The sequence below is a fragment of the Sinocyclocheilus anshuiensis genome, unplaced genomic scaffold (genome assembly GCF_001515605.1).
Source record: "Sinocyclocheilus anshuiensis isolate Anshui unplaced genomic scaffold, SAMN03320099.WGS_v1.1 scaffold244, whole genome shotgun sequence".
Taxonomy (NCBI): Eukaryota; Metazoa; Chordata; class Actinopteri; order Cypriniformes; family Cyprinidae; genus Sinocyclocheilus; species Sinocyclocheilus anshuiensis.
Genome location: NW_015558588.1, coordinates 402,152 through 417,093, shown reverse-complemented (window position 1 = coordinate 417,093; position 14,942 = coordinate 402,152). Strand labels below are relative to the sequence as shown.

General features: G+C 31.4%; 1 protein-coding gene across 1 annotated transcript in view; it reads right to left on the bottom strand.

The window, feature by feature from the left end:
• The window catches only part of LOC107679942 (FERM and PDZ domain-containing protein 4-like), a 58,259-nt gene extending 43,453 nt beyond the window's left edge, over nucleotides 1-14,806 (bottom strand). Inside the window, exon 1 of the mRNA XM_016475671.1 lies at nucleotides 14,278-14,806. Coding sequence (XP_016331157.1) covers nucleotides 14,278-14,318 — 41 coding nt within the window. The 5' untranslated portion in view covers nucleotides 14,319-14,806. The remainder of the gene's footprint in view (nucleotides 1-14,277) is intronic.
• Nucleotides 14,807-14,942: the final 136 nt, after the last annotated feature.

Genomic DNA, 14,942 nt, shown 5'->3' with positions numbered 1-14,942 from the left:
CACTCTCTCACACACACACACTCACACTCTCTCTCTCACACACACACACACACACACACACACACATCTCTTCCTATTCAACTAGGAAATGTGTGAAGCTGTGTAAAGCGTTTTCCATTTCATTCTCAAGTAATTAGTGAGCACAGACGGGCCTTTTCATTTTGCAAGATGCAGAAGAAAAAAAAATTGGCAAAATTTGGGTGAATAAATCTAAATAAAAAATATTAAAGCGCAAAAGACTGCTATTGAAATATGAAGTCTGAACACATGAACTTCATCTCCAGAGTCACTTCACCAGCATTTCACAGTTCCCTTTGAGAAAACTACCGGCAGATGCACACAGAAACTGAGAATCTTCACAACAAAATTACAAAATAAAAATAAATCAATTATTAATACAATATTTTTTAAGGAATACCACACTTTTTCATTTTAACAGTAAACCTCTGTTGTGCAGCAATTTGTTTGGCTAAAAATTAAAACTATTGTTACATTTTCATTTGATTACAGTTTAAAAGATTAATTAAATTGTTGTTTTATCCCTTCATCTGATTACCACCAATAATACATTTATATTAAATCATAAATCCAAAAAATTAAAACAGACAGCACAATTTCTGGTAAATAAATAAATACTTTTTCACAGAGACTTATTAATTTGTGTTATTCATTTGTTAAAGTTTTATTAGTCCGATTGATTAGACATGCTTTTTTTAAACCATTAACACAGAATCCAGAAACAAAAATGTAAAAAGAAAACACATAATTTGGGAAAAACAAAACAGAATTGGAAAATATAAAAATGATTTCTTAGGGCCCTAAAAATGTAATATTTGTTAAACTTTTAATATACTGTAGACATGCTTTTTGATATCCAACATTTTTTGATTAAACAACATCCATAAAAACAGCATCCATAAATATTAAAACTGAATGAATGAATGAACAAACTAAAACAAACAAACAAACAAAATCCAGACAAATTAAATGGGAAAAAATAAATTGAATAATAAAATAATTAAAAAATATATATAAAACAGATTTCATACGGCCCCGTGTATTCAATTATAAAACACTGAAATCAGAAATATTAAAAGAGACAACATAATTTTTGAAAAGAAAAAAAAAACATTTTATAGAGCCCTATTACTGTTAATTGTTTTAAATTAGTTTTATAAATGAGTTTTATAAAAGTTTTATGAATTTAATTGATTCGAATTTTTTTGATAATCAAAGTTTAATTAAACTATTAAAAAAATTAAAATGGAAAACATGGGAAAAATTTGAGGAAATTTGGGAAAAAATCAAATGGAATTTGGAGAAAACATTTAGTCCGATGGTGGAAATCAATGTCAGCCGGTAGATAACATTAATACTGTGGATATAAAACACTGAAATCAGAAATATTAAAAGAGACAACATAATTTTTGAAAAGAAAAAAAAAACATTTTATAGAGCCCTATTACTGTTAATTGTTTTAAATTAGTTTTATAAATGAGTTTTATAAAAGTTTTATGAATTTAATTGATTCGAATTTTTTTGATAATCAAAGTTGAATTAAACTATTAAAAAAATTAAAATGGAAAACATGGGAAAAATTTGAGGAAATTTGGGAAAAAATAAAATGGAATTTGGAGAAAACATTTAGTCCGATGGTGGAAATCAACGTCAGCCGGTAGATAACATTAATACTGTGGATTATAGCATATTTCAAAATGCGTCAAGAATAAAACTATAGTCCACTCAAAAAAAAATAAAAACAGTCTCAGAAAACTGGCACTTACAGCACAGACAGATTTGTTCAACATAATGAGAGCGATTTAGCCGTCGCGTCGCTCCAAACCTGATATCAGTAAAACCAGCACTTTCATTCCTTCTAGCTTGTAGTAACTTATTTAGCAAACCAATGCAAAGCAGAGGCAGACTATAACAAAGCAGCATGCAGGCGAGATGATGTAACTGACGGACAGATGGAAAAATCACAGTTCCCTCTCAGAGGAGGCCAGAGACGCGAGACAGCGGCGGTCAGAATACATGAGAACAGATGATCGGCTGGGGAAATGATTCTGTCCTGCCACTGCAAATGGCTTGTTGTCAGGTAATATGCAGCTCTGCTTCAAGAACACTTCACAGTCGTGTCTGGAGACTAGTGTACTTCACTTAAGTGCTAATGATACCCAACCGTCAGGGACGACCACATCACTGAAACGTGGAGTAGAATAGCTTCGACTTAAATAAATGATAAAAAAAAGTCATGCATACAATTAAAATATACTGTGAACATTATAACCATAAACACTGCAGTCCTGCACTGCTGAACAGTTTAAAAAATTATAAAAAATAAAAAAAACAATTTGTGTGGAAATGTCCGTAAACTTACAGGAAACTGTCCTGGTAATTTTCTGCCAACACACTCTCCGTTTTTTTACGGAATGTATTTACGTGTTGCATGGAAAGTTTGAAATAGCTCATTTGTGACCCTGGACCACAAAACCAGTCTTAAGTGTCAATGTTTCGAAATTGGGATTTATGCATCATCTGAAGGTTGAATACATAAGTTTTCCATTGGTGTATGGTTTGTTAGGATCGGACAATATTTGGCTGAGATACAACTATTTGAAAATCTGGAATCTGAGGGTGCAAAAAAATCTAAATATTGAGAAAATCATCTTTAAAGTTGTCCAAATGAAGTTCTTAGCAATGCATATTACTAATCAAAAATTAAGTTTTGATATATTTACGGTAGGAAACTTACAAAATATCTTCATGGAACATGATCTTTACTTAATATCCTAATGATTTTTGACATAAAAGGAAAATCTACAATTTTGACCCATACAATGTATTTTTATTGCTACAAATATCCCCCAGCGACTTAAGACTGCTTTTGTGCTCCAGGGTCACATTTATGTTGATTCTGTTCCAAATCCTAGTAAGCAACCTAGACAGCTACCTTCTAAGGGAGCGTCATAATTGCCCTCAAGATCACAATAGACTCGTAAGTGATTTTAATAGTGAAAATTTTGGATGAAAAAAACAAATGAAAAGCAGGGCTTCATCAAATACTTGCAGTTTTTATAAGGCAGTTTATAGATATATATATATATATCAACTTTATAACGATACAATTGTATTTCTACTCAAATTTGTTGTTGAAATATAAACATTTAAACTCTGTCTGTAACTTGTTTTCATAACATACATTAAATAATGAAGACAAGTACACTGTAAAAATATGTTTTTACACTGGAAATGTATGTTTTACAAGAAAATAGTATTTCAGTCTTTCTACTACAAAATTTCATGTTTAATTCACTTTCTAAGTGAAAAGGCCAAATTTCAGTTTAAAAATAAAACTGTCATGTTCTGCCTCTTCTGTGTGTATCTGCTTGAATGAGTGTTAATTACCAACTTTTTGATAAAATAATATATATATTAAATCATAAAACACAGAAAAATCCAAAGGCAATATTTTGTGTTTTTTTTATTTTTGTAATTATTTGATCAGATATCTTTTTCAATTATTAAGAGTTAATTAAATCATTCAAACACAATCCAGAAAAAATACAACAATTTCTTTAAAAAATTAAACCATTCATAGGGCATCATCTTTGAATTAATGTATTTAATAATGTATTTATTAAATTAACTTTATGAATTCAATATTTAATTAAACCATTAAAACAAAATCCAGGAAAATTTCAACAGAAACTATAAAAAAATAAAAAAATTAATTCACAGGGCACTATTTTTGTATACATTTTAAATTAACATTTTTATGAATTCGACTGAGACATCCTTTTTGATTATTACAATTTAATTAAACCATTAAAACAGTATCACGAAAAATAAAAAATTAGGGAAAAATAGAAAAAAAAATTGGGGGGGGGGAAAGATTTTATAGGACCCTATATGAGCATAAAAAGTAATATTTTTTATTTCTATTCCTTCCATAAACTATTTTGTTTATGCAAGGAATAAAAATAGAAAATATTACTATTACGATTTGATTTATAATCAACATTTATTTTGATCCATCCATCACCTTTTTTATTTCACTGCACTTGTCACAATGCATTCTGGGATTGTCTTTTCTATAAAGGGCACATGTGATGCTGCCTTTTTTGGCAAAATGTGGTATAATTATGCTGCCTACTATTTGGAACAGCCTTCATGTCTGGATGGAACAAGTCCATGATGCCCACACAGGCAGCACACTACGTTTGGAACAGCGATAACTGATAGAAACACTACTATCAGCAGAAGCGACGCTGCTCACGCTGGTATTGACAGTGATGTGACGCAGGCTGTCATTACAGCGCTGTAAGATGCTCAGCTGCGAGCCGCCCTGTTATTTGAGAGCATGGTGCAGCTGGGGAACACTCGCTGTAATGACACAGCAGCTCATCAGTGGCGCTAATGAGCGCTTCACACACACACACTGCACTGTAACTAACGCCTGTGGCATCGCGTCATGTGCTGCTCATGAAAACACAAACAGGAAATACAAACGCTGCTGTCGTGTTTTAATGCAGCTTCTAAAACGCATATTTCCCATTATGGTGGCATTAGCATAATTATGAGTTTCAGTCATTTACTCACCCTCGTGCCACTCCAAACCTGTGTGATTCTCTTTCTGTCTTCAGTGGAACACAAAAGAACATATTTTGGAAAATGTTTTGTTTTTGGTTCATACAATGAAAGTCAATGGGGTCTAATGTTGTTTGGACCCCTGATGTTTTTACCGAAACTGAAACTGAAGTTTAACAATCAATTATTTACTCAAATGTATTTAATAATCAGCTTTTGATTATAAACATTATAAATTGCACATATGACAGTTTTTACATCAACTTTTTAGAGATATAATTATGCTTACTCCAATTCATTGAAAATTTAAACAAAGATTACTGGATTATGTTTTACAAGAAAATACTATTTCAGTCTTTCTACTTCAAAATTTCACACACAATTGAATATTGCTTGCCATTTCTTTGTAAGTATTTGAGAAATTTACTAGCAATTTCTGAGTAAAAAAATCAACTTTTATTCCGTGTAAAAATATAATATTGTTAACAGCTGCGTTACTTGAAATAAATTAACATTAACTGAAATAAAATAAAATATACACAAACCTAAACTTTTATTTTAACTAGCTGCCAAGGAAACATTTCTCATTTTCATTTAGATTAGCTTGATGTACTAAAATCACTAAAACTGACAAAATTAAAATAAAAAATAACTAAAACAAAAACAGAAAATATATAGATATTCAAAATAATAATAACAACTATATTAGTATCCATAATAGTGCAAAAACATAACATTGTTCTAAATATCTACTATTGTTTTCCACAGAAGAAAGTCTTAGGTTTGGATCAACATGTGGGGGAGTAAATTATGTAAAAACTTTTATTTTTGGGTCAACTATCAATTTCATGTGCTCAAACTTAGAAATTGTTCCTATGGAAACATTTATAACAGAATCTATGCGTGGTCTTGAATTGCATGACAATAATTCAGCTCACATCCACCTCATATCACATTCAAAGCTTTTAATAAATGCAATCATCCATTGCACATCTGCATCTTTTATCATATTGCATACTGTCCCAGGCCTGAAACATTCACTATGCAAGTACATCAGAACAGCTGCTTCTAACTACGCAAGCACAGTTTCACACACTAGCTATGTTTGCATCCAAAGTTGTGAAAAAAAAATGGAATATAGCATAAAACATTTGCAGAAAAAAAATTTGAATATTGCATAAAACATGTAAAAAAAAAAAAAAAGGAATTTAGCATGAAACATTGGAGGAAACTATTGAAATATAGCATAAAACATGTGCAGGAAATATTGAAATATTGCATAATAACATTAAACGTGCAAAAAAAATTGGAATATCAAATAAAACATTTTCGGATAAAGCATTGTTTCCGTCCCATGTGTTCAAGAGAACAAAATCTACTTAGGCAAAAAAAATGGAATATCGCAATTTTTATTTTTTTTAAAAACTGGAATATTGCATTTAAAAAATAAAATTGTGAATAAAGCAACATTTCCATCCCATGTTTTCAAAAGAAAACAATCTTCGCTTCCTGGGAAACTGGCACAAAGTATCAGTAATTTACTCTGTAAATGTGTTTCCATCATAGTTTATGCACGTTTTCTTACCAGTCTGTCTCAATTGAGCGCATACATTTTTTTGTGCATTTTGCAAAGATTTTATGCACATCTTGGCATTTCCATCCAGCATTTTTATGCAATATCCCAAAATGTTGTGCACTTGCACCGTGAAGTCATTGTGGTACAAAATATGTAAAATCTGAACGCTTCTAACAAAAGTTAGTGTCTGCTTGATCTCATAAATATTCTGCACATGCATCACTCTCTGCCTGGCACATCCTGTTCCTTCTGGTGTGAACAATGAACGTGAGGAAACCTTCAGAACAGGTAAAAAACAACAGGCCGCAGCAAACCATGCATCACATACTAACTCAATGCCATACAATAGTGCATTAAATCACAGCCAAACTGACCAAAACCTGCACGACTGGTTAAGAGATTAACAGCAGATACATTTACATTTCAGCAGATGTTGCACAGCATTCCTCCGGGAGAATCTCCTGAAACCTGTCAAGAACGTGTTTAGGTCACATTTAACGCCAAAAATCAACCTAAATCAACCAATCAAAATAAGCCTATTTTAAGAGCATTACGATTTTTTGAATTATTTTCATGACAATTAAGCACATTTTAATTTCTTTTAACATGCATTTGGCCATTTTACTTTTTTTTTTTTTTTGTAATTCTCGTTATTCTCAGTGTTGATTCACTGTCCAAACAATCTTCATATAAATTATTATTTTTTTTTTTTTCAATTTAGAATAAAATGTGACCTGGACATACATTTGTACAGCGCTGTTCTGTTACAGCAGTCAATGCACAAATGCAACTGAAAGGTGATGCAACTGGTAATTTTCATTTGCACAAATCTCACAGAGGGGGAAACAAAGCATTTGCACTGATAAATGTGATTATAACTGTAGTCATAATGGTCATTGTTAAAGGCCAGAGGAATATAAAGCCGTTTGGATCCCATCTGCTGTGAGTTTGGAGATCATCTCAGCGCTTCATTCCCTACAGTTCTCCAAATACTACTATACCAGGAGATTCACAGCAGTTTTACACACAAGACTGTCACCAACAGGACATTTCAATGGTTAAACAATAGTTCACCCAAAAATCGAAAGTCTGTCATTCTTTACTCATCGTTACCAAAAACTATGCTGAAAAATATTAGCTCACAACCTTTTTTTTTTCTTTTTCACGACGAAGACGAGACATCACTGAAAACTATCAACATGCGATATCGACAAAAAAAGATTAGACTAAAATGTAAAAAATAAAGAAATAAAATCTCTATATAAATAAAATAAAAAATCCTCTATATTTTCTTCAAAAAAAAAAGACAAAAAGTACTGACCTCCACAAGTTTATGCTTGGGGTTGCCAGATGTCAAGAGTTTAAATCCCCCATCAAAGTTTTTTTTCTTTTTATCTTCTGATTTATAAATATTAAGAATTACACTGTTTTAGCTTTTGAGTTTTACCAGTCAGGGTTATTATAGTTAACTAAAACTGAACTAAAATTAAAACCATTACAAAAAATGTTTTGTTACTTGGAAATAAACTTTACTTGTACTAATGATGTACTATAATAAAATGTAAAACTATAGTGAAAAATTTAAGGGGGCCTGAATACTTTCCGTACCCACTGTATATATATATATATATATATATATATATATACACACATATATATATATATAAACTAAAAAAGACAAAAACACAACTAAAATTTAAATGAAAACAAAAATAAAAAAGGATTCAATATAGTAATAAAAACTGTTAATTTCTATAATTTAGTAAACCAGGAAAATGAGGTCAAATAAACCATGTGTATGAGTTGACATTCACTTGATTTGTGCTTATAGGTGAAAGCGTAATATTTCTGATGAAATGTATCAAATGACAACAATCACGATCAGTAACTGCGATAATATTTTGGAGCAAAATAATTGTGATTATCAGTTTAACCATTATACAGCATGACTTAGGCTATGTTTTCATTGACAAACTAGACTAAAATTCCCAGACGTTTAGTCAACTAAAACCTGACTAAACAAAAAACAGGACAGGTTGACTAAATATGAAGAAAACTAAGCAGGACATTTGACACAGGACTAAGATGAAGACTAAATTAAAAAGCAGCTCACAAAATTAACTAGTCTAGATACTCTTAGTTTTCGGTAGAACACATAAAAAGAAAATATGTGAAGAATCAGCTCATCATAGCATGTTGATTATAGTTAACTAAAACCATAACGTTAAAATAAACAAAAAAAATGTTTACAAAAAAATACCAAAGCGATATTTCAGATACTCATTTAGTTTAACTTAATGTACTAAAATAACAAACTGAAATAAAAATTAGTTTTAGAACTTTTGTTGTGTGTGTTTTGGTCTTATATAAACACATGACTAAAAACACAAGAAAATTACTCAAACTTTAACTAAAATTAAAATTAAAACGGGAATTATAAAAATAAAAACAAAAATATTCTCAATTATACCACCATAAGACTGGTTCATAGTGACCGTGCTCTAAAAAAAAAAGAAAGTAAAAAAATAAAGAAATTAAAGTATCATAACACAGGTCCATATGAGCTGTGCAATATGTCTTCTGAAGTCAATATACTATAATTTGCAAGATTATATCAATTAATAACGACTACAATATCAGCATGCGAGTTTGGAACAACATGAGGAAATAATTTACATTTTTGGATAAACTTTATTTTAACAAGCATGCACGCAGTCCACGTCACGTCATTTGTTAAATATTTCAGTCTCAATGAACAGGTGTGTTACTCAAATGATTTCCATTTGAAAGATCTTAAGATAAAAACACGCAACACAAGATCCAGCAGCAACATGAGTTCCCTGACTCCAGCAGCACCAGAACCAGCCAGACATCAATCTTCTTGTTGGTGGTCAAGGCTGTTTCTGCTCCTCAAGCGTGCTTTAATCTAGACTCTATTCTCAGCACAGCGAAGACACGGAGAGATGCATGAATTAAAGATGATGCTTTCATAACTCTCCAAAGTGCTTCTTTTCATGCGCTGTCTTAGAAATAAGTTGAAGCGCTCTTTAACCTTCAGCCCAGCTCGCCAAAGTCCAAATGCACAAAATGCACATGCATACCTGCTGCTTTACGCTTTTCCACTGGGAAATACAATCAAGCCTGATATTTGGTCAACTTAATTTAGTTCATGATGTTAATTTAGTCCCCCGGCTCTGATATTTTCTTTTTGTGAGAGCCATTATTTGCAGGAGATTACGAATCTAGCAGATTACTGTTTATAAAGAACACAAGAACTGCATGATCGCTTTAGAAAGATCACATGACAATCAACATGCCGTTTAATGGGAACCAAAAAGTTCTGTCATTATTTATTCATACTCGCATTGATGCAGACTTTCATGTTCATATTTTATCAGATTCAGAACACATGCAATAGTTCATATTGACCACCAATGTCACGCTTCAAAAAGGATCATGTGACACTGAAGACTGGAGTAACGGGGCTGATGAAAATTCAGTGCTGCGTCACAGAAATAAATTACATTTTGAAAAGTATATTAAAATAGGAAATTGCAGTAATATTTCAAAATTCTACTGTTTTTTTTCTGTATTTTTGATCAAATAAATACAGCAATGTCCCGCTTCAAAACAGACCAAAAAAAAAAAAAAAACCATAAAAATCTGATATATATATATGATACAGTAGCTCTATGTGAAAAATGTTCAAAGCTTGCAAATAGGACCAGGGTTATTTTAATATCATAATATTATATACTATTATATATCATACAAACTATTATATGGTTTATTAATATTTTTAATTAGTTTTTTTCTTTTTAGATTGTTTTCATTTGAATTTTTAGTAATTTTGTCGCGTGTTTGTCATTTTTATTAGTTTTTAGTTTAATATGTCTATATATCTTTATTGGTATATATTTTTATTTAAGCTTTAGTTTTAGTTATTATAGTATCAAGATGAACTAAATGAAAATGACAAATGCTTGGCAACTAGCTGAAATAAAAAAAATAATAATAATATAAAGTTTTTTATATATATTTTATTTTAGTTCAAGATCATTTTATTTGAAGTAGTAAAAAATATAAAGTATTGCAGTAGTAAATTATTTTACGGTTTTAGTTAATTATAACAATCATGAATAGGACAACATGATCAATTAAAATCAAAATCACAATATGATGTAAAATAAAATAATAATATTTTTTTTTTCCTAAATAAACTTTTATTTTACAGTGAAATATTACAATAGTATTATTTCTTATATTGTTTTTATTCTTTTTTTTATTTTTTATTTAGCAATAACAATAATTATTATTTTGTTTTATTGTCATATTGATACAGTCACACACTTTTGGCCAAATTGTGCAGCCTTACAAACAGGCACAGCAAACCAAGATTTTTATAAACAAAAAAAACACGTTTTAAACCACACTAACAATATTTATCAGGAAAAACAAATCACAAATGTTTTTCTTTTTACATTTTTGTCCCCTCAAATTGTACAGCCACAATAGAAAATCATATTCGAAAAATCCCACAAAATTTCCATGTTTTCAATACATGTATACAGGGCTTATATTCCTCAAAACTTACCATTTTGTGCTCCAAGGAACAAACAAAAAACAAACATAATATAGGCGTGAAACAACACGATGTTGAGTAAATAATGACAGAATTTCCATTTGTGCAGACTCTGGTTATTAAGACATTAAATCATGAAAGGGTTTGCAGAATTTGAACATTTTGTGAAACGTTTTAGCATCAACATAAAATATTTCCCATGCATCACAAATCATCATACGTTCCATTTAAATGTCCAACACAGACACATCTTGGCTAAATATCCTCACAAACCAGTCCTCTTTTAAAGCATTTGAAGGCCCTTCGCACAAACACAATCGTTCTTTCACACACAAAGCAAATGCAAAGCTGCTGGATGAAATAAAGAACTCTTCTATACATTTTATAATCTGTTTTAATACTGCGTGATTATTTTGGAGAATAAAAAGGCTGTCACTATGAACACTGGACAGTGGCGATGATGCCAGCGAGATCCAGGGGCCAATCCTTTAGGAGGATTAGCTGGGATAAAATCAAGAAAAATCAAACAAGCCAAACAGGTTATGGAGTTTAGACAGTCACAGGGATGAAATGAGCTTAACCGGACGTCAGTGCGCATGCACGCGGCTTATATGTTACGCCACAGTATGGATGGAGGAAAATTAAATCACAAAGCACCATTCTCATCATCAACCTCTGTGGGGTTTATAATGGCCCATACCGATATATACACAGTTAATATGTTCATATACAGTATAATACAATGACAGATGAAAAGATGTATTGCTGAACATGAATGGTTAATTTATACAATATTTACTACACATATATAATGCATATATTTGTTTATTAAAAATACTGAATTTAGAATACCATGTAAAAAATATTTGCATTTTTTTTATAAATAAATAATAAATATGTGCATATTTGTTTACTTATTTATAATTATATACAAATAAATACTGAAATGTGTATAGTTTTCTACATATATGCCTTAAAATCTCAAAGCAATTAAGTGATTTCATATACTGTAGCAATTAGGGATGTAACGATTCACTCAACTCACGATTCGATTCGATTCACGATTATTAATTTTTTTTAACAAAATGAGATTTACGACAAATTATGAATTAAATGTGTATTTTTATTATTGCTTGGACAAAATGTTGCACATTTCTTTGTGAAATTGAAATATAACACTATAATAATACAGTATACTAATATAGCACTTGCATATTATTGCTCTTTTGTTGATTTTGATTCATCAAGGCTGCATTTATTTGATCCAAAATACAGCAAAAACAGTAATATTGTGAAATATTTTTACATTTTAAAATAACGGTTTTCTGTCCTTCAGAAATCATTCTAATATGCGGATTTGCTGCTCAAGAAACATTTGATAAACATTTGAACTTTGATTAATAACATATATCTAAAATAGAAAGCTTTTGTAACATAGGTGACCATTTAAAAGTTTGGGGTCAGTATGAATTTATTTTTATTTTTTTACTTATTTAGAAAGAAATTAAAGGAAATAATACTTTTATTTAGCAAGGATGCATTAAATCGATACAAAAATAAATATATAGCAATTAGGGATGTAACGATTCACTCAACTCACGATTCGATTCGATTCACGATTATTAATTTTTTTTAACAAAATGAGATTTACGACAAATTATGAATTAAATGTGTATTTTTATTATTGCTTGGACAAAATGTTGCACATTTCTTTGTGAAATTGAAATATAACACTATAATAATACAGTATACTAATATAGCACTTGCATATTATTGCTCTTTTGTTGATTTTGATTGCTTCTATTGTCCTCATTAGTTAGTCGCTTTGGAGTCAACATATTCTGTTACACCAAATACACAAAATAATGATCTTTAAAAAAGCATCATATGACCCCTTTAATATGCTTTATACAGAGGCAAGATGAAAAGAAAAAATACCATCTAAACTTTTCTAAAGACAGTAAGTTCCCCTCAGACATACATTCATATAAACTCCTACACCTAATTGAATCGAGATTTGTTTAGCATCTCAACCCATTTGAATCGTCACATATTTGAATCGATTTTCAACCGGCTCGCGGTTAATCGTTACATCCCTAGTAGCAATACACCGATATATCGGTATCGTCTTATGTTTACTTGCTGTTTGTGATATAGTTTTTGATATAGGTGTTGTATAAATCAGTAATAAATTGATAAAAATAACAACAGGCCTACCTGCGTTTCATCAATATATTTTGTCTACTGTTGCTACGGTAACCACTAAATCTACTGCTTAGTCAATGGATAACACACACATTTCTGTTCATTTAAAAATACTCAATTTAGAATAAATACTATGCAAATAATAGTGTCAAAACTAGACTTGTGCCGGTATTCGGTAATGCGATATATCAGGTTACTGTAGCAGCAGTAGGCAAACTATATTATATAAAATATAAACATTCAATATTTATCATTTATTCATAAATATTTATTTTATTTGTCTAAATGTATATATATTTTTTTATATAAATGTGTGTGTGTGTGTATATATATATATATATATATATATACACACACACACACATTTATATAAAAAAAAATATATACATTTAGACAAATAAAATAAATATTTATGAATAAATGATAAATATTGAATGTTTATATTTTATATAATATAGTTTGCCTACTGCTGCTACAGTAACCTGCAAATCTACAAATGTGCTTAATCAATGGATAATGCACACATTTCTGTTAATTTAAAGTACAGAATTTAGAATATGTAAAAAAACAAAACAAATATTTATAAATAAAATATGCATATGTTATATACATAAAAATAAACATTTATAAATAAATATTTATAAAAAATAAATCATTTTTTAATATTTCATATATGTCTACTGTTGCTACAGTAACCTCCAAATCTACAAATGTGCTTAGTGAATGGATAATGCACAAATTTTTGTTAATTTAAGATACTAAATTAGAATAAATATTATGCAAAAAATCTAAACATTTTTTAATTATTATAATATTTATGTATATTTAAATAAAAACATATATTTTTATAAATAAAATGTATTTATTATAAACAATATAGTGTTTTTTTTTTCATAAAGCGCATAATATAGTTTACTGTTGCTACAGTAACCTCCGAATCTACTGCTTAGTCAATGGAAAATGCACAGATTTCGACCGCTGTGAAGTGACTGTTTCTGGAGCTTCTAGATTTCATTCTCACCATCGCATTGAGCGGCAGCTGCCTGCAACATTAAGCATGATTCCTCAGTAAAAATGCGTTTTAACGCAGAAGCACAAGGAACGGACGATGCCTTTCCAGATGCAGTCAGGTCTGATTGAATGAGGAGAGGAGATGCGATGCGATGCGACAGCGGCGTTATCAATTCCCGTGACATCACTCCTGCATGTTTCCCATAGAGCTGACAATCACTCAATGCATGCAGACATTCAACGACGCGCTACACTCGCGTAAACGTGAAGAAAGTGACTCGGTGTAATGACTGCGGCTGCGTCTCAGACTCACCCTGCTAGTTTGGGCATCCTGACAAAGCTGAACACGTCCATGATACGGATCGCCTCCGAACTCACTTCGATTCCATCCCCGCAAACGTCTCGGCGTGAATCGTGTAGAGAATGAACGCGACGGAGCTTTCCTCAAGTCAGTGCAATTGACAACGGGATCTCCTGCATGGCTGCGCGTTGACGGCGGCGTCGCTTGCGTGAAACACGATCCGCGTTCCTCTCAGATTCACATGCTCCACGGCTCCAGATGCCCTCGGCCAACTTTATTTAATTTCCCATCGCGGTGGAAACCGAACGCCGGGATTGGCGAGCGATGGAGGAGAGCGAGATGAAGCGAGAGACCGAACGGAGGGAGCGCGGGAGGAGCAGGAGGAGATTGTCAGCCGATAGACGCTCCATCTAATCTCAGATGTCCACATGTAATGAATAATCTCGCGCGCGTGCAAAGGTCAGCGTCATCGCACGAGCGCGCGACGCGAGACTGGAGGGGAATCGAGAAGCGCGTGGGTGCTCCATGGAGGAGGAGGAGGAGGAGGAGGAGGGAGATATAGAGATGAGGAGAGAGGAGAAAGTTATTAGATGAGCAAAGAGAGAATAAACACCAGTGTTGCCAACTCTCACGCGATGTGCGATGACGAATTACGCTACAACACTTTTATTATTAGC